We start from the raw sequence: 21,660 nt of genomic DNA on the forward strand, positions 1-21,660 counted from the left end.
CTCTTCCCAGCTCCCAAGCCGTTCTATTCAATCCTCACTGAACAGTTATAAGGCTTGTTAAAGACAAACTTTACTGATTATAACATAAGAAAATTAAAAATGAAATTCTTTATATTTTATAGTTTTTCTTTAGTAAAGATTTAGTCACTGTATGCTGTTTTATGTCTTGCCGACTTCCTCAGAGACCACCTCAGAGGAAGCTGGCAACACACATGTCAGACCCTCTCCAGGGTGGCTGCGGTGGCTATATTGCGGTACTTGCGTGGGAACATTGGCAGCTAATATGGTGGCGGCCTTACGGTCCTGCATCACTCATTATTAAATAGGCAGTGCATTGTTGTTCATGCTGTTTGTTCAGCACAATTACCTGGACCCTAGGACTGTGTTCACACTTACGCCCTCTGGTTGAAAGGCATTCTTTGCTTGCACTTTACTAGTAATTGCACTTTGTTTGCACAATTCTATGCTATTTATTACCATATTGACTGTGAAATTAGTACATTGTAATAGCTCTTCCTTCCTTGATTTGTTGTTATGTTATTGATCTTCGAGATCCTTGGTTTGATATATTTTTGATACTGTCATATTTATTGATTGCACGCACAATACTTGGGGGTCTTGGCCTTTTTTGACTCCATTATTGCTGGAATGTTTTGCTAATTTTCGTAATCCACTGCCCCACTACCTGCCACCCTTTATTGATTGAATATTTTTTTCCGGGGGCCACCATACCCTTATTGCGGGGTGTTTTTATAATACGTTGTATTGTCTCCCTATCCTGTTTTTCTCTACAGTATGCGTTTCTTGTGATTTTAATTATTTTGCTGTGATTGACTAATAAAGTTATATGATTATATTGCAATTGGTGCGTTATGAGATCTTTTCTCCTTTTTCTTGCTTAGAAGAACCATTTCACTGTGCACAGTTTTTCAACCATGCACAAGCACTTTATTCTTCTGGGCATGCGTAACCTTAATCACACAAGGCCAGTATAGAGGTACTCGGATGGAAGCTACAAGAAAAAGAGGATCCTGGGATGCAGAAGTGGTCTTGAGAAGGATCTGGGAAACATCTCTACCATCCAGAGGTTTCCTACTACCGAGGTAAGTATTTTAATGTAAACTTTTTTCCTTACAGGTTTGCTGTAAGACTATTCTATTATTCAATTTGGCAATTAAATGATGGAAAAGATCTTTATATAGTCTCAATAAATTATTTAGATATTTACCTTTCTTGGGTTCTTTGGGTATTTTTCTTCTTTCTTCTCTGTAATGTTACATTTAAACTACTTTGACTCCCTTTTACATTTTTTCTTGCTATAATAAATAATGCATGCTCTAAATTTCACAACTATAGAAACATAATCTGCTTTCCTGGCTGTTACAAGTGTAAAAAAAATATGTTACTTTATATGGATATGTGAGTTCCATGCATGGGACACTGAGTAATATGAGCTACAATCCTTCTTTCAATCAGTTGGGCAATCAGCAGTAAACATAGTTATTCTGAATAAAATCAGCTTATATTGGACTGTTCTTTGTTGTTATGACTACTTTAAAGTGTTTTTCTTAGTACAATCACTGTAGAAATATGTAAAAAGGTAAATTATGATGTTTATAGCATTTTATCACTGACAGAGCTCAGGACAAAATACATTGATAGTGATATCCATTATAGTCCCCCTTGCTTTCTTTCAACACAATAAATGCATAAATCATGACGTTTTTACCTTTTTTGTGTTCAGTGGGTAATTTTTCTTCTTTTGTCACCACTCTTTCTGCAATGCAAAATTGAAACTGAATTGAAGTATATCTGAAATATTAGTTAGAATAAATGTACTACATATTTGTCTGAAAGAAGCTGTACTAATCCACATAAGCAGTAGAACTGTGATTACATAGCATCTCACAGTGCAGCAGGATTTTTTAAAAGTTTAATACTATAATGTGTGTAAACTTGTCACTTCTTAGCTCCCAGGTCTTTCCATTTATGGCAATTTAACAGTTGTAAGGCTTGTTAAGAAAGGGAAAGTTCAATGAGGTACAGCAACTGGAGGAGACTGTTTTGACAAGCAGGGACAAATATGATACATTTTATTCTATCTGGGCAGTCTGGATTGACTATTAACCACTTTCCCCTCCACTACACTATATCTACGTCAGCTGTGGCACCCTCCAAGCCACAGCGACGTAGATATACTGACCTGCTTGCAGCGCTGTTGTGCAGGGACAGGTGCGCTTCAGAGCGCACCCCCCGGCACTGTCAGCTGCCTTACTAATTGGCAAAAGGGAACATGTTCCCTTGTAGCCAATTAGTGACCCCCCCGCGAATGAATGATCACCGCTGTAGCAAACAGCGTGATTATTCATCTTTCCCCCTCCGTGGCCAGATCGTAAAAAAAACACCCCTGCAAGATGAATATCTTACCTGAACTGGTTCCTGCGATCATCCTGCAGCTCCAGCCTCCATTCTCCGCGGTGCACTCAGCCCTGTGACGCTGAATATCCGGGTCCCGGCTTGATGACGTCATCAAGCCGGGACCCGGATATTCAGCGTCACAGGGCTGAGTGAAGAGCGGAGAATGGAGGCTGGAGCTGCAGGATGATCGCAGGAACCAGGTAAGGTGAGATATTCATCTTGCAGGGGCATTTTTTTTACGATCTGGGGGGGGGCATCGTGATAAGGGGGGGGGCACATCAGGCTGCCCATAACAAAGGGTGGGGGTTTAAAATCTGAAGGGGGGGGGTTTGAAATTATTATTGGGGCCCATCAGGGTAATGGGGTGGGGGATTTTATAATGGGGGGCACATATGATGGTCCTGAGGGACATAACTTAATGCTGGGGGGCACATATGCAATAATGGGGTGGGGGGCGCTAATCCTGGGGACACATCTGGCTATAATGGGGAACACTGATCCTGGGGACACATCTGGCTATAATGAGGGGTGCTTATTTGTGATACGCAGCTGTATAAATATATGTGGGGGGGTCGCAAATGCAGGGGCATATCTGGCTATACTGGGGGGCTGATATTGGGGGCACATCTGGCTATACTGGGGGGGGTCTGATACTGGGCACACATCTGGCTTTCTATCCTTGGGGGACTTAATACTGATGGCATGTCTTTTACCTACTGTAGCACTTTGTATTTTTTACTAGAATTGAAGAAAACCTGAGAAATAATGCAATTTTAACGTTTTCCCCTCTTTTTTCCCGCTAAAATGCGCAGGAAAAAAAATTCTCGGGACAAAATACCCGCCAATGAAAGTCTAGTTTGTCCTAAAAAAAAACGATACCTAGATCATTTAGGTGTCGTGAGTAGGGATAAAGTTATGGCTGATTAAAAAGGGACACCGCTAAAGCGTCAAACTGCTCTGGTCAATAAGAGGAAAACAAGGTCTGGATGCGAAGTGGTTAAACCTCCTCAGAGTATGAAGGGTATTTGAACAAATCACCTTAAGGATTATGAGAATTTCATATAGTAAAATGTAGATTGCAGGAATAGTGGGTTATATGTTGTTTTTTTCTTTTATAGTTACTATTTGTGTTGGTCATTATGTGTGTTTCCTGTATCGGCACATTCACTTAGATTGCATGGCTGAGAGATGCTAATTGTCGTTGGACCAGTTTATTTTGAATTGTTGATATAGTTATATATAAAAGTTGGTCAGATATGTTGCTCTAGGTGTGAACAGAAGCTATTGTATAGCTTTATAGCAATAATTTTGTTATGTGTTCATTGTTAGTATGTTCAAAATTGCAATGTTTCATTGCTTCATACCGTATACTGCATTTTTTCTATGTATTGATTCTGACCAATAAATTATGTAAAAAAAAAGAAAGAAAGAAAGGGAAAGTTCATGGTGACAGGATGATGCTTTCATAATTTAAAAAAAAACTGTTGAACTGCTAAATATAACTTAGTTAGGTTTAGAGAACTTATTAGGAAACATACAGTACTCCAGTATATCTTTTAATATACTTAAATTTTCTTCACATAATCACAAGCACAATTTATTCACACTATAAATGCTTTAGGTTGTTTTTACCTTTCTTTGACTCTGTTGGTACTTTTTCTTCTTTCTTTTCAGGCTTTTCTGAAACTATAAATTCAAAAGTTGGGATACCTCAATATTATTATTTTTTTTATATCAAGTGTAGGTATGGTACTAGTCATTAAAAATCATAATAGCCATAGCAGTTTGCAGTTGTAATAACTATCATCTTAGGGATTTATATGTGTTTATATGTGTCTCTTGTGTATAAAGTGAAATAAAGCATACATGAAGAGAATAGTGGATTAAGAATTACGCAGTTACCTTAGTAGTGGAAAGAACCTGAATAGTCCAGAAGCTTCCCCGGTTTTCTTATACCTCAACATTCCAATGTGCCAGGTCTCTCTAAACATTTCAGCAAGGATTTGTGGAATATGCTTCCTGCTGTTACACTTCTGTCTGAGTACAGGCCTCTCCATACTGGACATGCCTGAATAACATCTGCACTTACCCAGTAGAATAAGGCCGCTAATTCACGGCATTTACATCCATACACAAACATCTTCATATAGTCTTGATAAATATTGACCTATTTACCTTTCTTGAGTTCAGTGGGTACTTTTTCTTCTTTCTTCTCTGGCTTTTCTGCAATGTTAAATGTAAACTATTTAAGTACTTTTGCATTATTATTGGCTATATAAACAGCTGCAGCAAATACTTTATATGTCTTAAAGATAAAAAAGATTTTGAGGCTACAATAAAATAACCTCTTGTCTAGCAAATAAATGTTATAGTACATGGCTATATGAGTCCCAAGCATGGAACACTTAGTATGATGAGTTGCAATTATTTTGTTTATTCAGTTGGACAATCAAATATTGATAAACAATGTTATTTTGAATATAACAGGTTTATATTGGACTTTTCTTTGTTTTTATGACTATCAATTTTTTTTCTATCTCGAATCACTGTAAAAAATGTGTAAAAAGGTAAATGATGTTGTATATAGCATTTACCACTGATCTGTATCTACAACTCCGTACAAAATTTAATATCGGGACACTCATAATAGATCCCCTAGCTTTATTTCCAACCCAATACATGCACAAATTATGACTGTATTTACCTTTTTTGGGTTCAACTTTTTCTTCTTTTGTCACCACTTTTTCTGCAAAGAAACATTTAAATTATAGAGGTATTTCTGAATTATCATTTAGAATACATTTACAGCATATTTTTCAGAAAGGAGCTGTATTAATCCACATAAGCAGTAGAAATGCAATTATCTAGCATCTTGCAATGCAGCAAGATTCTTGCGATCTCTAATGCTATATTACACATGTTTTGGCTTTCCTTAAATAGAATCTGTAACTAAAAAAAACAATCCCCTGGGGGATACTCACCTTGGTAGGGGGAAGCCTCTGGATCCGATCAAGGCTTCCCCATCCTCCTGTGTCCCACGGTGGTCTTGCTGTGCCCCTCCGAACAGTGGGGATTTACATATTTACCTTCCCGGCTCCAGCACAGGCGGAGTAGTGGCTCTCCACTCGGAAAAAGGCAGAAATCTCTGCCGGTCTACTCTACTGCGCCGTTGCAAGTCTCCTGCACCTGCACAGTAGAGCGGACCCAACAGAGATTGGCTATTTCTGCCTATTTTCGAGTAGAGAGCCACAACAGCACCCCCGCTGGAGCCAGAAAAGGTAAATATTGCACAGCCTGACAAATTGTCAGCTGTGCGTTCCGTGGGCAGCAGCGAGACTGACGTGGGACACAGGAGGATGGAAAAAGCCTCGATAGGATCCAGAGGCTTCCCCCTACTGAGGTGAGTAGTACCCCCAAGGGGAACTGTTTTTAGTTACAGAGTTTCTTTAATAATCTGTGCGTAAACCTGCCACTTCCCAGCTCCCACGCTTTTCCATTCATGGGAACAGTTGTAACATTTAACAGTTGTAAGGCTTGTTAAGAAGAAAAAGATCTTTAAATGTTATTCACATCATCACAAGCACAATTAATTCACTCTAATTTTACCTTTCTTGGATTCTGTTGGTACTTTTTCTTCTTTCTTTTCAGGCTTTTCTGAAATGATACATTCAAAAGTTAAGAGGCCTCGATATTACTTTTCTTTTAAACAAAGTAAAAGTTTAAGTATAGTACTAGCTATTACAAATGCTTTCATCCTTAGAAGTGCCATTTAAAGTTTAAAGCAATAAATATCATCACATGCATTTGTATGTGTCTCCTTTGTATAAAGTGAGTAACACATGCTTAAAAAGAATACTGAATTGAAAATTACAGTACATAGTAACCTTAGTAGTGGAAAGCATTTGGAAAGTCCAGAGGCTACCCAGTTCCTCAAATACTTCACCGTTTCAGTGTGCTGAGCCCCTCTAAACTTATTTGACTAGGGCTTTACCCCATGTGCCTCCAGTGTTTCCCTCTGCCGCTCCCCCCACTGTGTCCCCTTTATCCCCCTGCACCCGCAGTGTACAGCTACAAACTGTCATTTTACGTGTCATTCATAATTTAAGTGTTCATCATAAGTTGAAGACTACTTGTTTGGCAATTAAGTCATAGAAACCATTTTTATATAGTCTAAATAAATGATTGAGATATTTACCTTTCTTGGGTTCTGGAGGTACTTTTTCCTTTTTCTTCTCTGGCTTCTCTGCAATTTTAAATTTAAACTACTTTGAGTACCTTTGTAAGATTGTTGGCTTTAATAAACAATGCACATTTTATATTTCTAGACCATAAAAAAAGAATGTGTGAACTGTAGTAAAACTGCCTTCCTGCAAACATATGTTGTAGTCCCTAAATATGTGCGTTCCAAGCATACAACTGTGTAAGATGAGTTCATTTTTTTTTTATTTTCAAGTGGTCAATCAAATAATAGTACTTTGAATATAAGTGTATAATTAAACTAGTCTTTGTTTGTATGACTTCTTTCTTGTTTCTTCTTTTTCTTTTACTAGAATCAATTTACAAATGTATATAAAGGAAAATTATGATTTATCATCACATTTTACCATTGATCTGTTTCTGCAACTCAGGAAAATATTGCAATGCATATAATAGTTCTTTCTTTTCCACCACAATGAATGCACAAATCATGACCGCATTTACCTTTTTTGGGTTCGGAGGGTAATTTCTCTTCTTTTGTGACTTCTCGTTCTGCAATGCAAAATTAAAGTTACTGTAGTATATTGGCGTTATTAATTTGAATAAATAGTTTACAGAATATTTGACTGGGAAAAAATATCTGTACTAATCCACAAAAGCAATTTAACTGGAATCACCTAGCATCTCACAGGACAGCAGGATTTGTGGCATCAGAAACATTATAATACAGATGTTTTGGCTTTCCTTCATAATCGGTGTGTAAACCTGCCATTTCCCAGCTCTCAAGCTTTTCCACATGCTGAATACATGCTTTAATGTTGCTTTTACCTTTCTTGGGTTCTGTTGGTATTTTTTCTTCTATCTTTTCTGTTTTTTCTGAAATGTTAAATTTAAAAGTTGGGACATCTCAGTATTACTATTTTTACCAAGAAAAGTGTAGGTATTGTACTAGCCATTATAAATGTGGTCATCCTTCAGTTCAGTTTGAAGATGTAATAAATGTCATCTTATGCATTTATATGTGTCTCTCTTACATAGGGCTGCACGATTTTAGGGAAAATTCAAAATTGCATTTTTGCACTTTAGGGCAGGGGGGGGGGGGGTTGTTCCCGGTCCCCACTGCCCGGCCTGCTCTGCCTGGACCGCTGTCTGTAATACCTTGCGTCTGGCCCCGCTGTGCGTGGATTGGCCATAAGCAGTGAATATGTATAAGTGTTAATGAGCGGGGGGCAGATCCACTCGAGCAAGCGGCTGGGCACATACAGCTTTACCAATCACTGGATAGCCATGGAATGACGTCAGTGGTAGGCGGAGCTGTACAGAGCATACAGCTCCGCCTACCGCTGCCGTCATTCCATAGCTATCCAGTGATTGGTAAAGCTGTATGTGCCCGGCCGCTCGCTCAAGTGGATCCGCCCCCCCGCTCATTAACACTTATACATATTCATTGCTTCTGGCCAATCCGCGCACAGTGGGGCCAGACGCAAGGTATTACAGACAGCAGACCGAAAAACCGAAGATACTGACGATCAGCAGATCGTCTTGCCACGAACCGCGGCAAAAAAATCAGATAGTCCAGGGGCTTCCTAAGCCTCTCACAGCCCACTATTTTAGCATTGGGCACCTCTAATACTCAACAAGGGCTTGTCAAATATGTTTATTGCGGCCGCACACCTGTGTTCAAAATTCTACATTCTAGGCATGCATGAGGTTCTCTCATGCGCAGTAGAATAAATCTGCTCATGCATGGATTTTTGTGCTCCATACACAAGCACTTGGTTCTATTTGTTGTTGTGTGGCCCATACTCTCACATGGCAGGTACAGAGAAGTTCATACTCAGATGGCAGCATGATCACAAGGTGAAAATGGTCCTGGACTAAAATAGTGCGCTCAAGGATGATCTGGGAAGCTTTTGGACAATCCAGAGGCTTCCCACTACTGAGGTAAGTATTACAATTGAATCCTCTTCCTCACAGGTTTGCTTTAAGACTCTTCTGTTTTTATGTGGCAATTAAATTACAGAAAACATATTCATATACCCTCATTAAATGATTCAGATACTGACCTTTCTTGGATTCTGTGGATACTTTCTTTTCTTTCTTCTCTGGCTTCTCTACAATGTTAAATTCAATCTACTTTGAGTACCTTTACATTATTTTTGGTTATAATAAACACTGCATACCTTACATTTCTAAACCATAGAAAAATAATTTGTGGCTGTAATAAAACTGCTCCCCTGTCCGGCAAACAGGAATATGTTAGTTCCAAGCATTGAACACTAAGTAAATTGAGCTACAAATCTTATTTCCTTCATTTGGACAATCAAGTAACAGTAAACATATTTATTTTGGTTAAAAGCTGTTTATATTGGATTTTTGTTTTTACAACCTCTCCCCTTTTTTGTGTTGGAACTATGGTAACATGCATTGAAAGGTACATTATGTTGTATAGAACATTTACCACTGATCTATGTCTACAACTCAAGACAAAAGGAAATATTGTGACACCCATAATAGTTTTGTATTCTTTTTTCCAACCCAAGAAATGCATAAATCATGACTGTTTTTACCTTTTTTGGTTTCAATATGTACTTTTTCTTCTTGTGTCACTACTCTTCCTGCAATGTAAAATTGAAATTATTGGAGTGTATCTGAATTATTTAAAATTAATAGTTTACAGCATATTTGGTCTTGATTCACTAAGACAAATAGCATGCTTTTTCAAAGTTAGCACTCCTTATCAAACATAACACGCCTTATCAGAGTAGCATAGCAAGCATTATGAACCTGCAGGGGCTCAGGGCAGGACGAGTGGAGCTCTCATCATTGCCAATTAGCAGGCATAAGTTTGCTATGCTACTCGGATAAGGCATGTTAACTTTGAGAAGGCGTGTTAACTTTGAAAAGGTGTGCTATTTGTCTTAGTGAATCAAGCCCATTCATTTGATAAAAAGCGGTACTAATACACTTAAGCATTGAACTGAATTTATCTGCAGGATTTTAGCATCTGAAACACTATAATATATGTTTTGGCTTTTCTTAATAATTATGAGTGTAAAACTGCTACTTCCCAGCTTCCAAGCTGGGAAGTATATGTATATTTTTTCATATCTTTAAATGTTCTTCACAGTTTATTCACTCTGAATAAATGCTTAAAGTGAGCCTCCAGACTAAAAAAATCTACTGAGCAGCACTGAAAAGGCTTGGTGTTTCTTTAACAGTTTCACAGTATCAGAACTTTGTTTTTCTTACCAAAGCCTCATTTTTAGCTGTACAGAAGCTAAGCTTCACCCCATCAAAGAAAACTGCCCAGGCATGTTCCCCTGAGGCTGTGCAAAGCATGATGGGATTTCTAATGTTGTTGTTTTGCCTAGCAACTGGGAGGGGTGATCAGGACACAGGACAGTTGGAACTGTGTCTCATGCTCCCTATCACCTCCTTTCAACTAAAAAGATGGTTGCCCCCATGAAATCACAAACATTTGCCTGTTCTTTTAAAACAGGGTGGGTAAGATTATATTACCCATCTATTTTAATTAATATAACTTAATGACAGTATGTTTGTTTAGGCTGAAGTTCCTCTTTAAGGTTGTTTTTACCTTTCTTGAGCTCTGTTGGTATGTTTTCTTCTTTCTTTTCTAATTTTTCTGAAATGGTAAATTCAAAAGTAAGAACACATCAGTATTGACAAATATTAACATCTTTACAAAGAAAAGTGTAGGTATGGCACTAGCCATTATATAGCCTATAATTCTTACAAGTGCAGTGTGAAGATGTAATACACGTCATTGAATCCATTTATATGTGTCTCCTTTACATTAAAATTGTGTTTACATTTACATGTGTGTAAACTAAATGAAAGCGTACTTGAAAGGAACATTTGACTTAAAATGAGATAGTCAAGGAAATTCCCTGATCGTCTTACACTCAACGGTTAAAGTGCTTAAACACCCTTGGCAAAGGAACTCCTATGCAAGCACAAGATTCTCCATTCTGGGCATGCATAAGAAAGTTTCTCACCTGACCAGTAGAATGAAGCTGCTCAGGCATGGATGTTTTCGTTCATGCACAACACTTCATTTTATTTGATATAGGCTGACATTACTTGCACATTGCAAGTCTAGAGAAGCCTCTGGACAACCCACATGCTTCCCACTACCAAGGAAAGCGTTCAAATTTAAATATTTTCCTCCCAGGTTCACTTTAAAGTGGACCTGAACTCTTGCACAGGACTGAAGGAAAACATTGAGAAATGCACCCTGTATGTATTTAGAGAGTTTAGCCTGTCTAATTCCCGAACATTTGTGTCTAATCACAAGTTGTAATCTGCTCTCTCCCCTGTGTCACATAACTGCCATGGCAGAGATGGCAGATAAGCTCATTTTAAAGCACTGGATGTTAACAATATGTCTGCTTCCATGAATCAGGAAGTAGAAACAGTGCAGATTTATTTTAGGATTCATACCAGCTGTAACAAATAAATGTTTTTCTTTATAATTTTTTTTATGCTGTTTCATATGTTTTAGAGCAGAGAGGAAGTTCTGAGTTCAGGTCTGCTTAAAGACTCTTCTGTTATTCTATTTGGCAATTCAGTTACAGAAAAGATCTTCATATAGTTTTAATAAATTATTAAGATACTTACCTTTTTGGGGTTCTCCTGGCTTTTTTTCTTCTTTTTTTTCTGCAATGGTAAATTTAATCTACTTTGAGTATCTTTGTATTATTATTGACTATACTAAATACTGCATAACTTACATTACCCAAAGAGACTCTAGAATCTAAATTCACTTTTGTAACTTGTAGCCATGTTAAGCACTATAAGCCCTGTTAAACCGCCGCTATCCCTTGACAAAACGAGGGGTTTTTACCCCCAAATACCCTCTGCAAAATCCACAACTTTCTTGGTCGTGGATTTTGCTGCCCCGGGAGGCAGAGCTTTCAGCTGCAGCTCTGCCTCTATGCGCGTCAATCAGCCTGTTCCCTGCCCCTCTCTGTGAAGGAAGATTGAGAGAGGGCGGGGAGAGGTGGCGATCAGTGAGGATTGACACGCTAAGAGGCAGAGCTACAGCCATAAGCTCTGCCTCCTCAGGAAGCGCTCCCCAAAGTTAGGAGAGGTGATTTGGGGGCTATAATCCCCTCGTTTTACCGCAGGATAGCGGTGGTTTAGCAGGGCTTATAGTACTTAACATGGCTACAAGTTAAAAAAGTTAATTTAGACTCGCTTCAGAGTCTCTTTAACCATAGTAAAAGAATTGGTGACTGTAATAAAAAACTGCCCCTCCCCCCCGTCCCCCGTAAAATATGTTATTGTACTCTAAAATGTGAGTTCAAACCATAAAACACTGAGTAAAATGAGTTTTTTTTTCATTCAGCTGGGCAATCAAAAAAACATTAAATATAGTTATTTTAAACAAAAGTGGGTAATATTGGACTTTTATTTTTTATAACCTGTTTAATTTTTTTGTACTGGTTTTAAAGGGGCACTTCAGCCTAAACAAACATACTGTCATTAAGTTACATTAGTTATGTTAATTAGAATATATAGGTAATATCATTTTTTACCCACCCCGTTTTAAAAGAACAGGCAAATGTTTGTGAGTCATGGGGACTGCCATCTTTGTCATGGGGCTGCCATCTTTTTGGTTGAAAGGAGGTGACAGGGAGCATAAGACAGTTCCAACTGTCCTGTGTCCTGATAACCCCTCCCAGCTGCATGCGCTAGGTTTCAAATGTCAAATTCAAAATGTCAAAAAAAAAAATTGCACCAAAACAGCAGAACAAGAACAACATCAGAAATCCCATCATGCTTTGCACAGCATTAGGGGAAAAATGCCCGGCCAGTTTTCTTCTGTGCAGCTAAATATGAGGCTTGTATAAGAGAAACAAAGTTATGATGCTGTGAAACTGTTAAAGAAACACCAAGACTTTTCAGTGCTGCTGAGTACATTTTTAGTCTGGAGGTTCACTTTACTGTAAAATGCATACAATACAGTGGGTTGCAAAAGTATTCGGCCCCCTTAAAGTTTTCCACATTTTGTCATATTACTGCCACAAACATGAATCAATTTTATTGGAATTCCACATGAAAGATCAACACAAAGTGGTGTACACGTGAGAAGTGGAACAAAAATCATACGTGATTCCAAACATTTTTTTACAAGTAAATAACTGCAAATTGGTGTGTGCATAATTATTCGGCCCCCTTTAATCTGAGTGCAGTCAGTTGCCTATAGACATTGCCTGATGAGTGCTAATGACTAAATAGAGTGCACCTGTGTGTAATCTAAGTTCAGTACAAATACAGCTGCTCTGTGAGGGCCTCAGAGGTTGTCTAAGAAAATATTGGGAGCAACAACACCGTGAAGTCCAAAGGACACACAAGACAGATCCAAGACAGGTCAGGGGTCAAGTTATTGAGAAATTTAAAGCAGGCTTAGGCTACAAAAAGATTTCCAAAGCCTTGAACATCTCACGCAGCACTGTTCAAGCGATCATTCAGAAATGGAAGGAGTATGGCACAACTGTACACCTACCAAGACAAGGCCATCCACCTAAACTCACAGGCCGAACAAGGAGAGCACTGATCAGAAAAGTAGCCAAGAGGCTCATGGTGACTCTGGACGAGCTGCAGAAATCTACAGCTAAGGTGGGAGACTCTGTCCATAGGACAACTATTAGTCATGCACTGTACAAAGTTGACCTTTATGGAAGAGTGGCAAGAGGAAAGGCATTGTTAACAGAAAGCAAAAGAAGTCCCGTTTGCAGTTTGTCACAAGCCAGCCATGTGGGGGACACAGCAACCATGTGGAAGAAGGTGCTCTGGTCAGATGAGACCAAAATGGAACTTTTTGACCAAAATGCAAAACGCTATGTGTGGCAGAAAACTAACACTGCACATCACTCTGAACACACCATCCCCACTGTCAAATATGGTGGTGGCAGCATCATGCTTGGGGGTGCATCTCTTCAGCAGGGACAGGGCAAACTTGGAAGAAAACCTCTTGGAGACTGCAAAAGACTTGAGACTGGGACGGAGGTTCACCTTCCAGCAGGTCAATGACCCTAAACATCAAGCCAGGGCAACAATGGAATGGTTTAAAACAAAACATATCTATGTGTTAGAATGGCCCAATCAAAGTCCAGATCTAAATCCAATCGAGAATCTGTGGCAAGATCTGAAAACTGCTGTTCACAAATGCTGTCCATCTAATCTGACTGAGCTGGAGCTATTTTGCAAAGAAGAATGGGCAAGGATTTCAGTCTCTAGATGTGCAAAGCTGGTAGAGACATACCCTAAAAGACTGACAGCTGTAATTGCAGCAAAAGGTGGTTCTACAAAGTATTGACTCAGGAGGCTGAATAATTACACACACCTCACTTTGCAGTTATTTATTTGTAAAAAATGTTTAGAATGATGTATGATTTTCGATCCACTTCTCACATGCACACTACTTTGTATTGGTCCTTCACATGGAATTCCAATAAAATTAATGCATGTTTGTGGCAGTAATGTGACAAAATGTGGAAAACTTCAAAGGGGCCGAATACTTTTGCAACCCACTGTATTACATTATGTTATCCAGATCATTTTACTCCTGATCTGTGCCTACAACTCAGGACAAAAGGTTATGGGTCTTAAGTTGATACCCATAATAGCGCCTTGTTTCTTTCCAACACAGTAAATGCACACATCCTCATGACTTTATTCACATTTTTTTGTGTTCAGTGAGAACTTATTTTCTTTTGTCACTATTCATTTTGCAATGCAAAATTGAAATTATTCAATTATGTCTGAGTTATTATTTAGAATAATAGTTTACAGCATATTTGTCTGAAATGAGCTGTACTAATCCACATGCAGTAGCAATACAATCACCTAGTATATTACAATGCAGCAGGATTTGTGTTATCTAGGAATACTATAAAACAAATGTTTTGGCTTTCTTTGATAATCTGAGTATAAACCTGCCCCTTTTCAGATCCCAATCCTTTCCATTCATAAGAATCCCCATTTAACAAGTTTAAAGCTTGTTAAGAAAGAACAATATCATGATGACAGGATGCTTTTTACAATAAAACTTACACTACAACTGTAGTGAGAGGTATGTGGAGGTTGCCATACTTATTTTCCTTTTAAACAATACTAGGTGCCTGGCAGCCCTGCTCATCTATATGGCTGCAGTAGTGTCTGAATAACAGCAGAAACAAGCATGCAGCTAATCTTGTCAGATCTGACAAGAAACACTTTATCTGCTGTATGCTTGTTCAGGGTCTATGGCTGAATGTATTAGAGGCAGAGGATCAGGAGGAAAGCCAGGCAAATGGCATTGTTTATAAGTAAATAAATATGGCAGCCTCCATATACCTCTTGCTACAGTTGTCCTTTAAAAAGCACTGTTACAATGCTATATGCAACTTATTTGATTTGGAAAACCTGTTCGGAAACATACATATTTTTTCATATTTTCAATTTTTTTTCACATCCTCACAAGCACAATTTAGTCATGTCAAGGAAATTATTAAAGGTCTCTTTACCTTTCTTGGGTTCTTTTGATACTTTGTCTTCTTTCTTTTCTGGCTTTTCTGAAATGTTGATTCAAAAGTTGTTGCGACTCATTATATTACAATTTTTACCAAGAAAAGTATAGGTATAGTACTATCGGTTATGTATCCCGTTATCTTTAAAAGTGAAGTTTGAAGATGTAATAAATGTCATCTTATCCATTTATATGTGTCTCCTATACAAGCAACTTTGTGTAAGCTTAATCATAGTATACTTGAAGAGAATATTGGATTCAAAATTAGATACTTGTGTATCTGTGTGGGATACACAAGTAGTGTGGGAAGCCTCTGGATAGTCCAGAGGCTTCTCAGATCCTTTTACACACAGAAGCGTAGCTAGAGATCATGGGGCCTCATAGCAAAACTTTCATGGGGCCCTCAGATGTAGGCCCTCTTTAGCAATGCCACTTGCCCCTACCCTATGAGTTAATTGGGCATTTTACATTATCTTGCAATTAACACTGCACATAGTTCATGTGCACTGAGACAAAGTCGGAGGGTGGAAAAACACAAAGTTAATGAATACATTAAGTACCACCTGGGCCCCCTCTGCTCCAGGGCCCCATAGCAGCTGCTATTGCTACTATGGCTATTGCTACGCCCCTGCTTCCAGACCACCATTCCAATGCACTGGGTCCCTAAACATATTTAAAAAGGGTTTGTAGAATATGTTTCTTCTGATCATGCTCTTTCCGGGTACGATCTTCTCTGGGCATGAACAAATAAAGTCAGTGTATGTCCAGTAGAACGAAGCTGCCCATGCTTGGCTTTTATTTTCCATTCACAAGCATTTCATTCTACCAGCCATGCATGGATCATCCATCATGCATGGCCAGAACAGAGCAGTTCATACTCAGATAGGAGAGAGGCCCCAAAAGGAAGAGGGTCCCTGGTTGCAGCAATAGGCTCATAGCTCACAGGTTTGCTTTAAGACTATTCAGGTTATTCAATTTGACAGTTACATGATAGAACACATTTTCATATAGTGTAAAAAAAGGATTCAGATATTTACCTTTCTTGGGCTCTGTGGGTATTTTTCCTTCTTTCTTCTCTGGCTTCTCTGCAATGTTAAATTTAAACTATTTTGAGTAAGCTACCTTTACATTTTGAATAAAAGAAACTTACACTGAACATTTATATTTTTTATGTATATGACCTAATCTGTTTATTTTTACTGGAATCATCATGTGTAAAAAGGTAAATTATGTTTTACATAACACATACAAAAGTAAATGCCATGCACTGATGAGGTACAGAAAGTCTGAAACAGGCTGTATGCATGTTGGATTGATGTGGCTCTATACATTTTATAAGCTATAGGTTCACTATACACCAGTGGTTCTGGATTTGTGTCTGGCTGCCAAGGGCATAAATAAATGATTTGCATTTCAGGCGTGATGTTTCATGAGAAACTATAGTTGCTAACTTAAGATGAATGATTTCAAATACCTAAGGCTTGATTCACAAAGCGGTGCTAACAGTTAGCACCCTGGTGAAAAGCCCCTTATCATGCCTAAACTCAGTTTAGGTGTGATAAGTTTAGGCATGATAAGTTTAGGCGTGATAAGTTTAGGCGTGATAAGTTTAAGCACCAACTGGGCTAGCACCGCAGTGCACAGCTGATCAAAAGTTTTGCGCTAGCAAAGTCTGGTGCACTTTGCATAGAGTTTAATGGCGCTGCTTTGCGCGTGGGTCTTTGCGCGCGATCTAAACTTATCTAAACTTATCACGCCTAAACTTATCACGCCTAAACTGGCTTTTCCCCAGCGTGGTGCAATGGTTATCACACCTAAAGTATTTTACTGGGTTAGCACCACTTTGTGAATCGAGCCCCGTCTGTTTTAGGAAGGCAAAATTATACTCAGCAATGTTTTTTAGTAAGAAGGCTTTTCAGTCCCTTTTAGCCGTTTATACTTTTCTAGTGGTTCTGGGTCACCATGAGCTCTCTGGGTATTAAAAAATAAATTTGGTGATACCCATAAAAGTTTATTTTGCTTTTTTACTATCTAATTAATACATATATCATGACTGTTTTTACCTTCTTGGGATTCAGTGGGTACTTTTTCTTCTTTTGTCACAACTATTTCTGCAATGCCAAATTGAAATACTGAAGTAGTAGTATTACTGAAGTAAAATTAAAATTTAGAATATCTTGCAAAAGTCCATTTATTTCAGCAATTCAACTTAACCACTTAAGGACCAGCCTATGCTGGTCCGATCTGTGCTGCGTGGGCTCTCCAGCCCACAGCACAGACCACTTTGAAGCCAGGGCGACCAGACTTCCCCCTCCTTTTTTCCCCACTAGGGAGATGTCCTGCTGGGGGGGTCTGATCGCCGCCGGCCATCTGCGTTTTGCGGGGGGGGGGGCCTCCTCAAAGCCCCCCTCCGCAGCCATTAAAAAAAAACGAACGAGTGGCCGTTTCCATGGGGAACCACTTGTGACCTGCCGACGCCTATGGGCGTTAGCTGGTCGTTAAGTGGTTAAAAGTGAACCTAATATATGAAATAGGAAACCTTTACAGGTGTTTTGGATTAATTAGCTGATTTGAGTCTGACACTTTGAGCCTAGAATATTGAACATTTTCACAAAATTATAATGGACTGAGACTTTGATTTTGGGGTTCTCATAAGCTGTAAGCCATAAATATCAATATTATAACAAATAAAGGCTTGAAATGTCTCACTTTGCATGTAATGAGTCTCTTTCATATATTAGTTAAACCTTTTAAGCTGAATTACTAAAACAAATGGACTTTTGCATGATATTCAAATTTTTCGAGTTTCATCTGTATTTACCACATATTTGACTGAATAAAAACTGTACCAATCCACATAAGTAGTTAAACGGCAATTAACAAACATCTTACATTGCAGCATGATTTTTGGTATCTGGAACACTATAATACGTTATGACTTTCCATGATAATCTGAATGTCTGAATGTAAGTCTGCCAGCTCCCAGCTCCCAAGACTTTCCATCTATGAGAATCCTAATTGAATGGTTGTAAGGCTTGTCAACGAAGAGCAAGGTCATAACAACTTGCTTTTACTCTCTCTCTCTCTCTCTCTCTCTCTCTCTCTCTCTCTCTCTATATATATATATATATATATATATATATATATACACACATCTTTAATTTTTCTTAACATCCTCCTCACAACAAGCACTCTGAATATATTAGGTTGTTCTTACCTATCTTTTGTTCTGTTGGTACTTTTACTTCTTTCTTCTTAATATTCTCTGCAAATATAAATTTAAACAGTTTAAGCATTTTATTCATTTATTTATTTTAGTATTTATGTAGCACCAACATATTACATAGTGCTGTACAGAGTATATTGTCTTGTCACTAATTGTCCCTTTGAGGGGCTCATAATCTAGTCCCTACCATAGTCATAGGACTATGCATGTATCATGTAGTGTATGTATCATAGTCTAGGGCCATTTTTTTAGGGAGAAGTCAATCAACCTAACTGTATGTTTTTGGAATGTTGGAGGAAACCGGAGTGCCTGGAGAAAACCCACACAGACACGGGGAGAACAAACAAACTCCATACAGATGTTGACCTGGCTGGGATTCGAACCAGGCACCCAACGCTGCAAGGTGAGAGCGCTAACCACTACACCACCATGCTGCTCGAGTATCATTTACAATAGTAAATGCACCCATTTAAATAGGTCGAAAGATTCCCAGAAATATGGTGTTTAGTTACAATTTAACGTCATTAATAATTTAAATCATGGCTATAAAGTTGATTACCACTTTACAGAACACCAGAAAACATTTGCCAGTATCACAGGGCATTTAGGTAAAAAGCCCAAAGTACCTGGCTGCAACTTAAAGAGGAACTTTACTGAAAAATAGTAGTGTGTATGTGCGGGAGAGGGGATAAACCAATATATTGCAAAGTATGAAGTTAAAAAATAGAAGAGAGATCTAATGGATGATTGACATTCACCATGTAATTTGTTCATATTGTTTGACTCACAATCATCCTGCACGTAATCATTTTTACTACTGGCAGACAAGAAAAAAACTAGACAGCACCAACTGTCATTATCTATAACCACACCCACTAGCAATGTGATAGGCTAAAAGTTTATTTTTTATAGATATACATACAGCATGCACAGAGTGAGACACTGGTTGCTTGACAGTTGGAGACAGCCTTTATTTTCCACAATGCAAAAAGGTTCACAGAACAGACCATGGTCATGACATTACAATGCGGGAGGAGGTTTACCCCAATATCAGTCACACAGACCCCCCTGATGATCTTTTTGAGAAAATGTAAAGATTTCTCATAGGGGTATCAGTTTCCTATTGGGATGAAGTTCAACCCTTGGTTAAAGTTCATCTTTAATTCTATAGGCTAGCTTGTACTTCTCTTATGGAGATGGATGTGAACTGCCCTGTCTTGTGGAGAGGGATGTGGGAGGACAAAGAGTAAGTGTTTCACTGCAACTGTTGGGGAACTATAATAGTTGACAGTTAAATATTATCCAAGCAGATGGTTAACAAAAAGGAGTTGACCAACCTTGAAAAACACAAATGATTAAACTTATGTTAGGATCTATTCTACACCCCATTGCTAACAACGGGGTGGGGACTATTTTCCCAGCACTCCCAGTTTTACTCAACTTACTGCCTCATCTGACCTCATCCAATATATGAACTCACAAGTGGCATAGCTTAGTATATGCTCAATTCATATCTGATACAGTACACAACTGAAATGCTAGTGCATGCCCTTATTATATTATTCATTATATTATTATTGATTTATAAAGTGACAATATATTCCATGGTTCTGTTCAAAGTAAGAGACAAACATAGGGTACAAAATAATACAGACAATGGTGTACACTAATATACAAAATACAGAACTGGTACAAGATACAGAATTGGTAATTATAGTAACAAAAGAAACATGATGAATAAAATGTGTAACACACTGCAAGACACAAGATGAAGCAGTTTGAAGTCTGGCTCCTGTATACATCACTATACTAAGTTTCAGAAACTTACTCTGCACAACATATGATTTTGCTAATGATGTCACTTCACTCCCACATCCAACTTTACTAGTACTTACACTACTGGTGTAGCTTGCATTGCACAATTACCGTGATTAACTTTGCCTGTATAATGCCTCCATTGCTAATGTAATGCACATTAGTGCACATTACACTAGCAATGTTGGTGTTATCTAGGTAACAAAGGTCCCACTAATGCATGTGTAATGCATGCTACATCAGTGATGCAAGTACCGGTAAAATTGTCATGTGCTGTGAAATGTAATGTTGGTAAGTGATTATGCACCTTGTGTCACCTGTACTGAGCATTAAGAAGCCTATTAATTTACTTTTATGACTACCACCTATCAGATGCAACTGCTAAGGCATCAGTGTGGGGCCCCAGTGCAGTACAGATGCAGTGCTTTGCCATTGCCCAGAAATGCATCTGTACAGCATTGATGCCCCGTTACCCTAGTGGTAAGATCCAATCACTGCAGATGCACTTTTTGCTACAAAGGTAGCACAAGCAATGGTTTGCTACTTACCCAACTAAAAATGGAATATGGCATATGTGGCATCATTTTTACCAGAAAAAAAGCCAAATAATAAATTTTGAGGTGTTTTATAGCAGTGGCACTTGGCATGTGAAAATTAGGAAGTTAGAAAAAAATGTGTTTTTACTGTACTTCCATTCAGTTTTCTTGTGTTATACCTATAAAATAGATTTTTTTTAGGGAAAAAAAATATTACCCAGAGAAAGCCTAGATTGTCCTGAACTATGTATTTTATAACTATATGTACTGTATAAGCTTAAGGGGTAAAACATTAAAATGCAAAGTTGTTACTAAACTACCATTGTTTCCCCCTTATTATGCATCACTAATATAGTGTTATCTTATTTACCACTTTCCCATCCCTCACTGACCTATTTAGAGCCAAACTGGCTCTGAACGCTTATGGCTAAATGCCTGTCTAGCCGAAGACCCTTGAAAGTGAGTATACAGGTTTAGATGTACTCATTTGTACTAATTTGAGGCAAATGCACATAAAGGGCAATTGAGTACCTTATTTTAAGGACATTTGTGTAAGGTTAAAGGATACCTGAACTGAGCGGAATATGGAGGCTGCCATATTTATTTATTTTTAAACAATTTAAGTTGCCTGTCTTCCTGCTGGTGGCTGTAGAACAATATGGGAGTGCAATGCATATGCACTTACAGCTCCATAGAGTATTGCAGGAATCCTAAGAGATATGCGCTGACTTTCTTATGATACTTAAGTGCAGACCTCCCAAATCTCTCTTTGTGCCACACAAACACAGGGAGATCCTTTACTGTTTCATATAAGTAAAAAAGATACCCCACATGTGTGTACATGGGGGAGCTCATACATCAGTTTCAGTAATCCTTAGATAAAAATACACTAGTATGCAGCCTGGTTAAATGGCATGCTAGCCACACATAGA

The 21,660-nt window shown here is 38.4% G+C and overlaps 1 protein-coding gene across 50 annotated transcripts in view; it reads right to left on the reverse strand.

The window, feature by feature from the left end:
- Positions 1-21,660, reverse strand: part of LOC137503854 (titin homolog) — a 1,065,379-nt gene that overhangs the window by 290,741 nt on the left and 752,978 nt on the right. For 47 of the 50 annotated variants that reach the window (XM_068231415.1, XM_068231409.1, XM_068231432.1 and 44 more), the window contains 15 exons: positions 18,369-18,416; positions 16,189-16,236; positions 15,150-15,197; positions 11,257-11,295; positions 10,214-10,261; positions 9,186-9,233; positions 8,682-8,729; positions 7,444-7,491; positions 7,120-7,167; positions 6,614-6,661; positions 6,025-6,072; positions 5,123-5,164; positions 4,594-4,641; positions 4,051-4,104; positions 1,730-1,777 (listed from right to left, as the gene is read on the reverse strand). In XM_068231415.1, coding sequence (XP_068087516.1) covers positions 1,730-1,777; positions 4,051-4,104; positions 4,594-4,641; positions 5,123-5,164; positions 6,025-6,072; positions 6,614-6,661; positions 7,120-7,167; positions 7,444-7,491; positions 8,682-8,729; positions 9,186-9,233; positions 10,214-10,261; positions 11,257-11,295; positions 15,150-15,197; positions 16,189-16,236; positions 18,369-18,416 — 711 coding nt within the window. The remainder of the gene's footprint in view (positions 1-1,729; positions 1,778-4,050; positions 4,105-4,593; positions 4,642-5,122; positions 5,165-6,024; positions 6,073-6,613; positions 6,662-7,119; positions 7,168-7,443; positions 7,492-8,681; positions 8,730-9,185; positions 9,234-10,213; positions 10,262-11,256; positions 11,296-15,149; positions 15,198-16,188; positions 16,237-18,368; positions 18,417-21,660) is intronic. The other 3 variants (XM_068231419.1, XM_068231440.1, XM_068231444.1) reach the window with 3 other exon arrangements.

The sequence above is a fragment of the Hyperolius riggenbachi genome, chromosome 4 (genome assembly GCF_040937935.1).
Source record: "Hyperolius riggenbachi isolate aHypRig1 chromosome 4, aHypRig1.pri, whole genome shotgun sequence".
Taxonomy (NCBI): Eukaryota; Metazoa; Chordata; class Amphibia; order Anura; family Hyperoliidae; genus Hyperolius; species Hyperolius riggenbachi.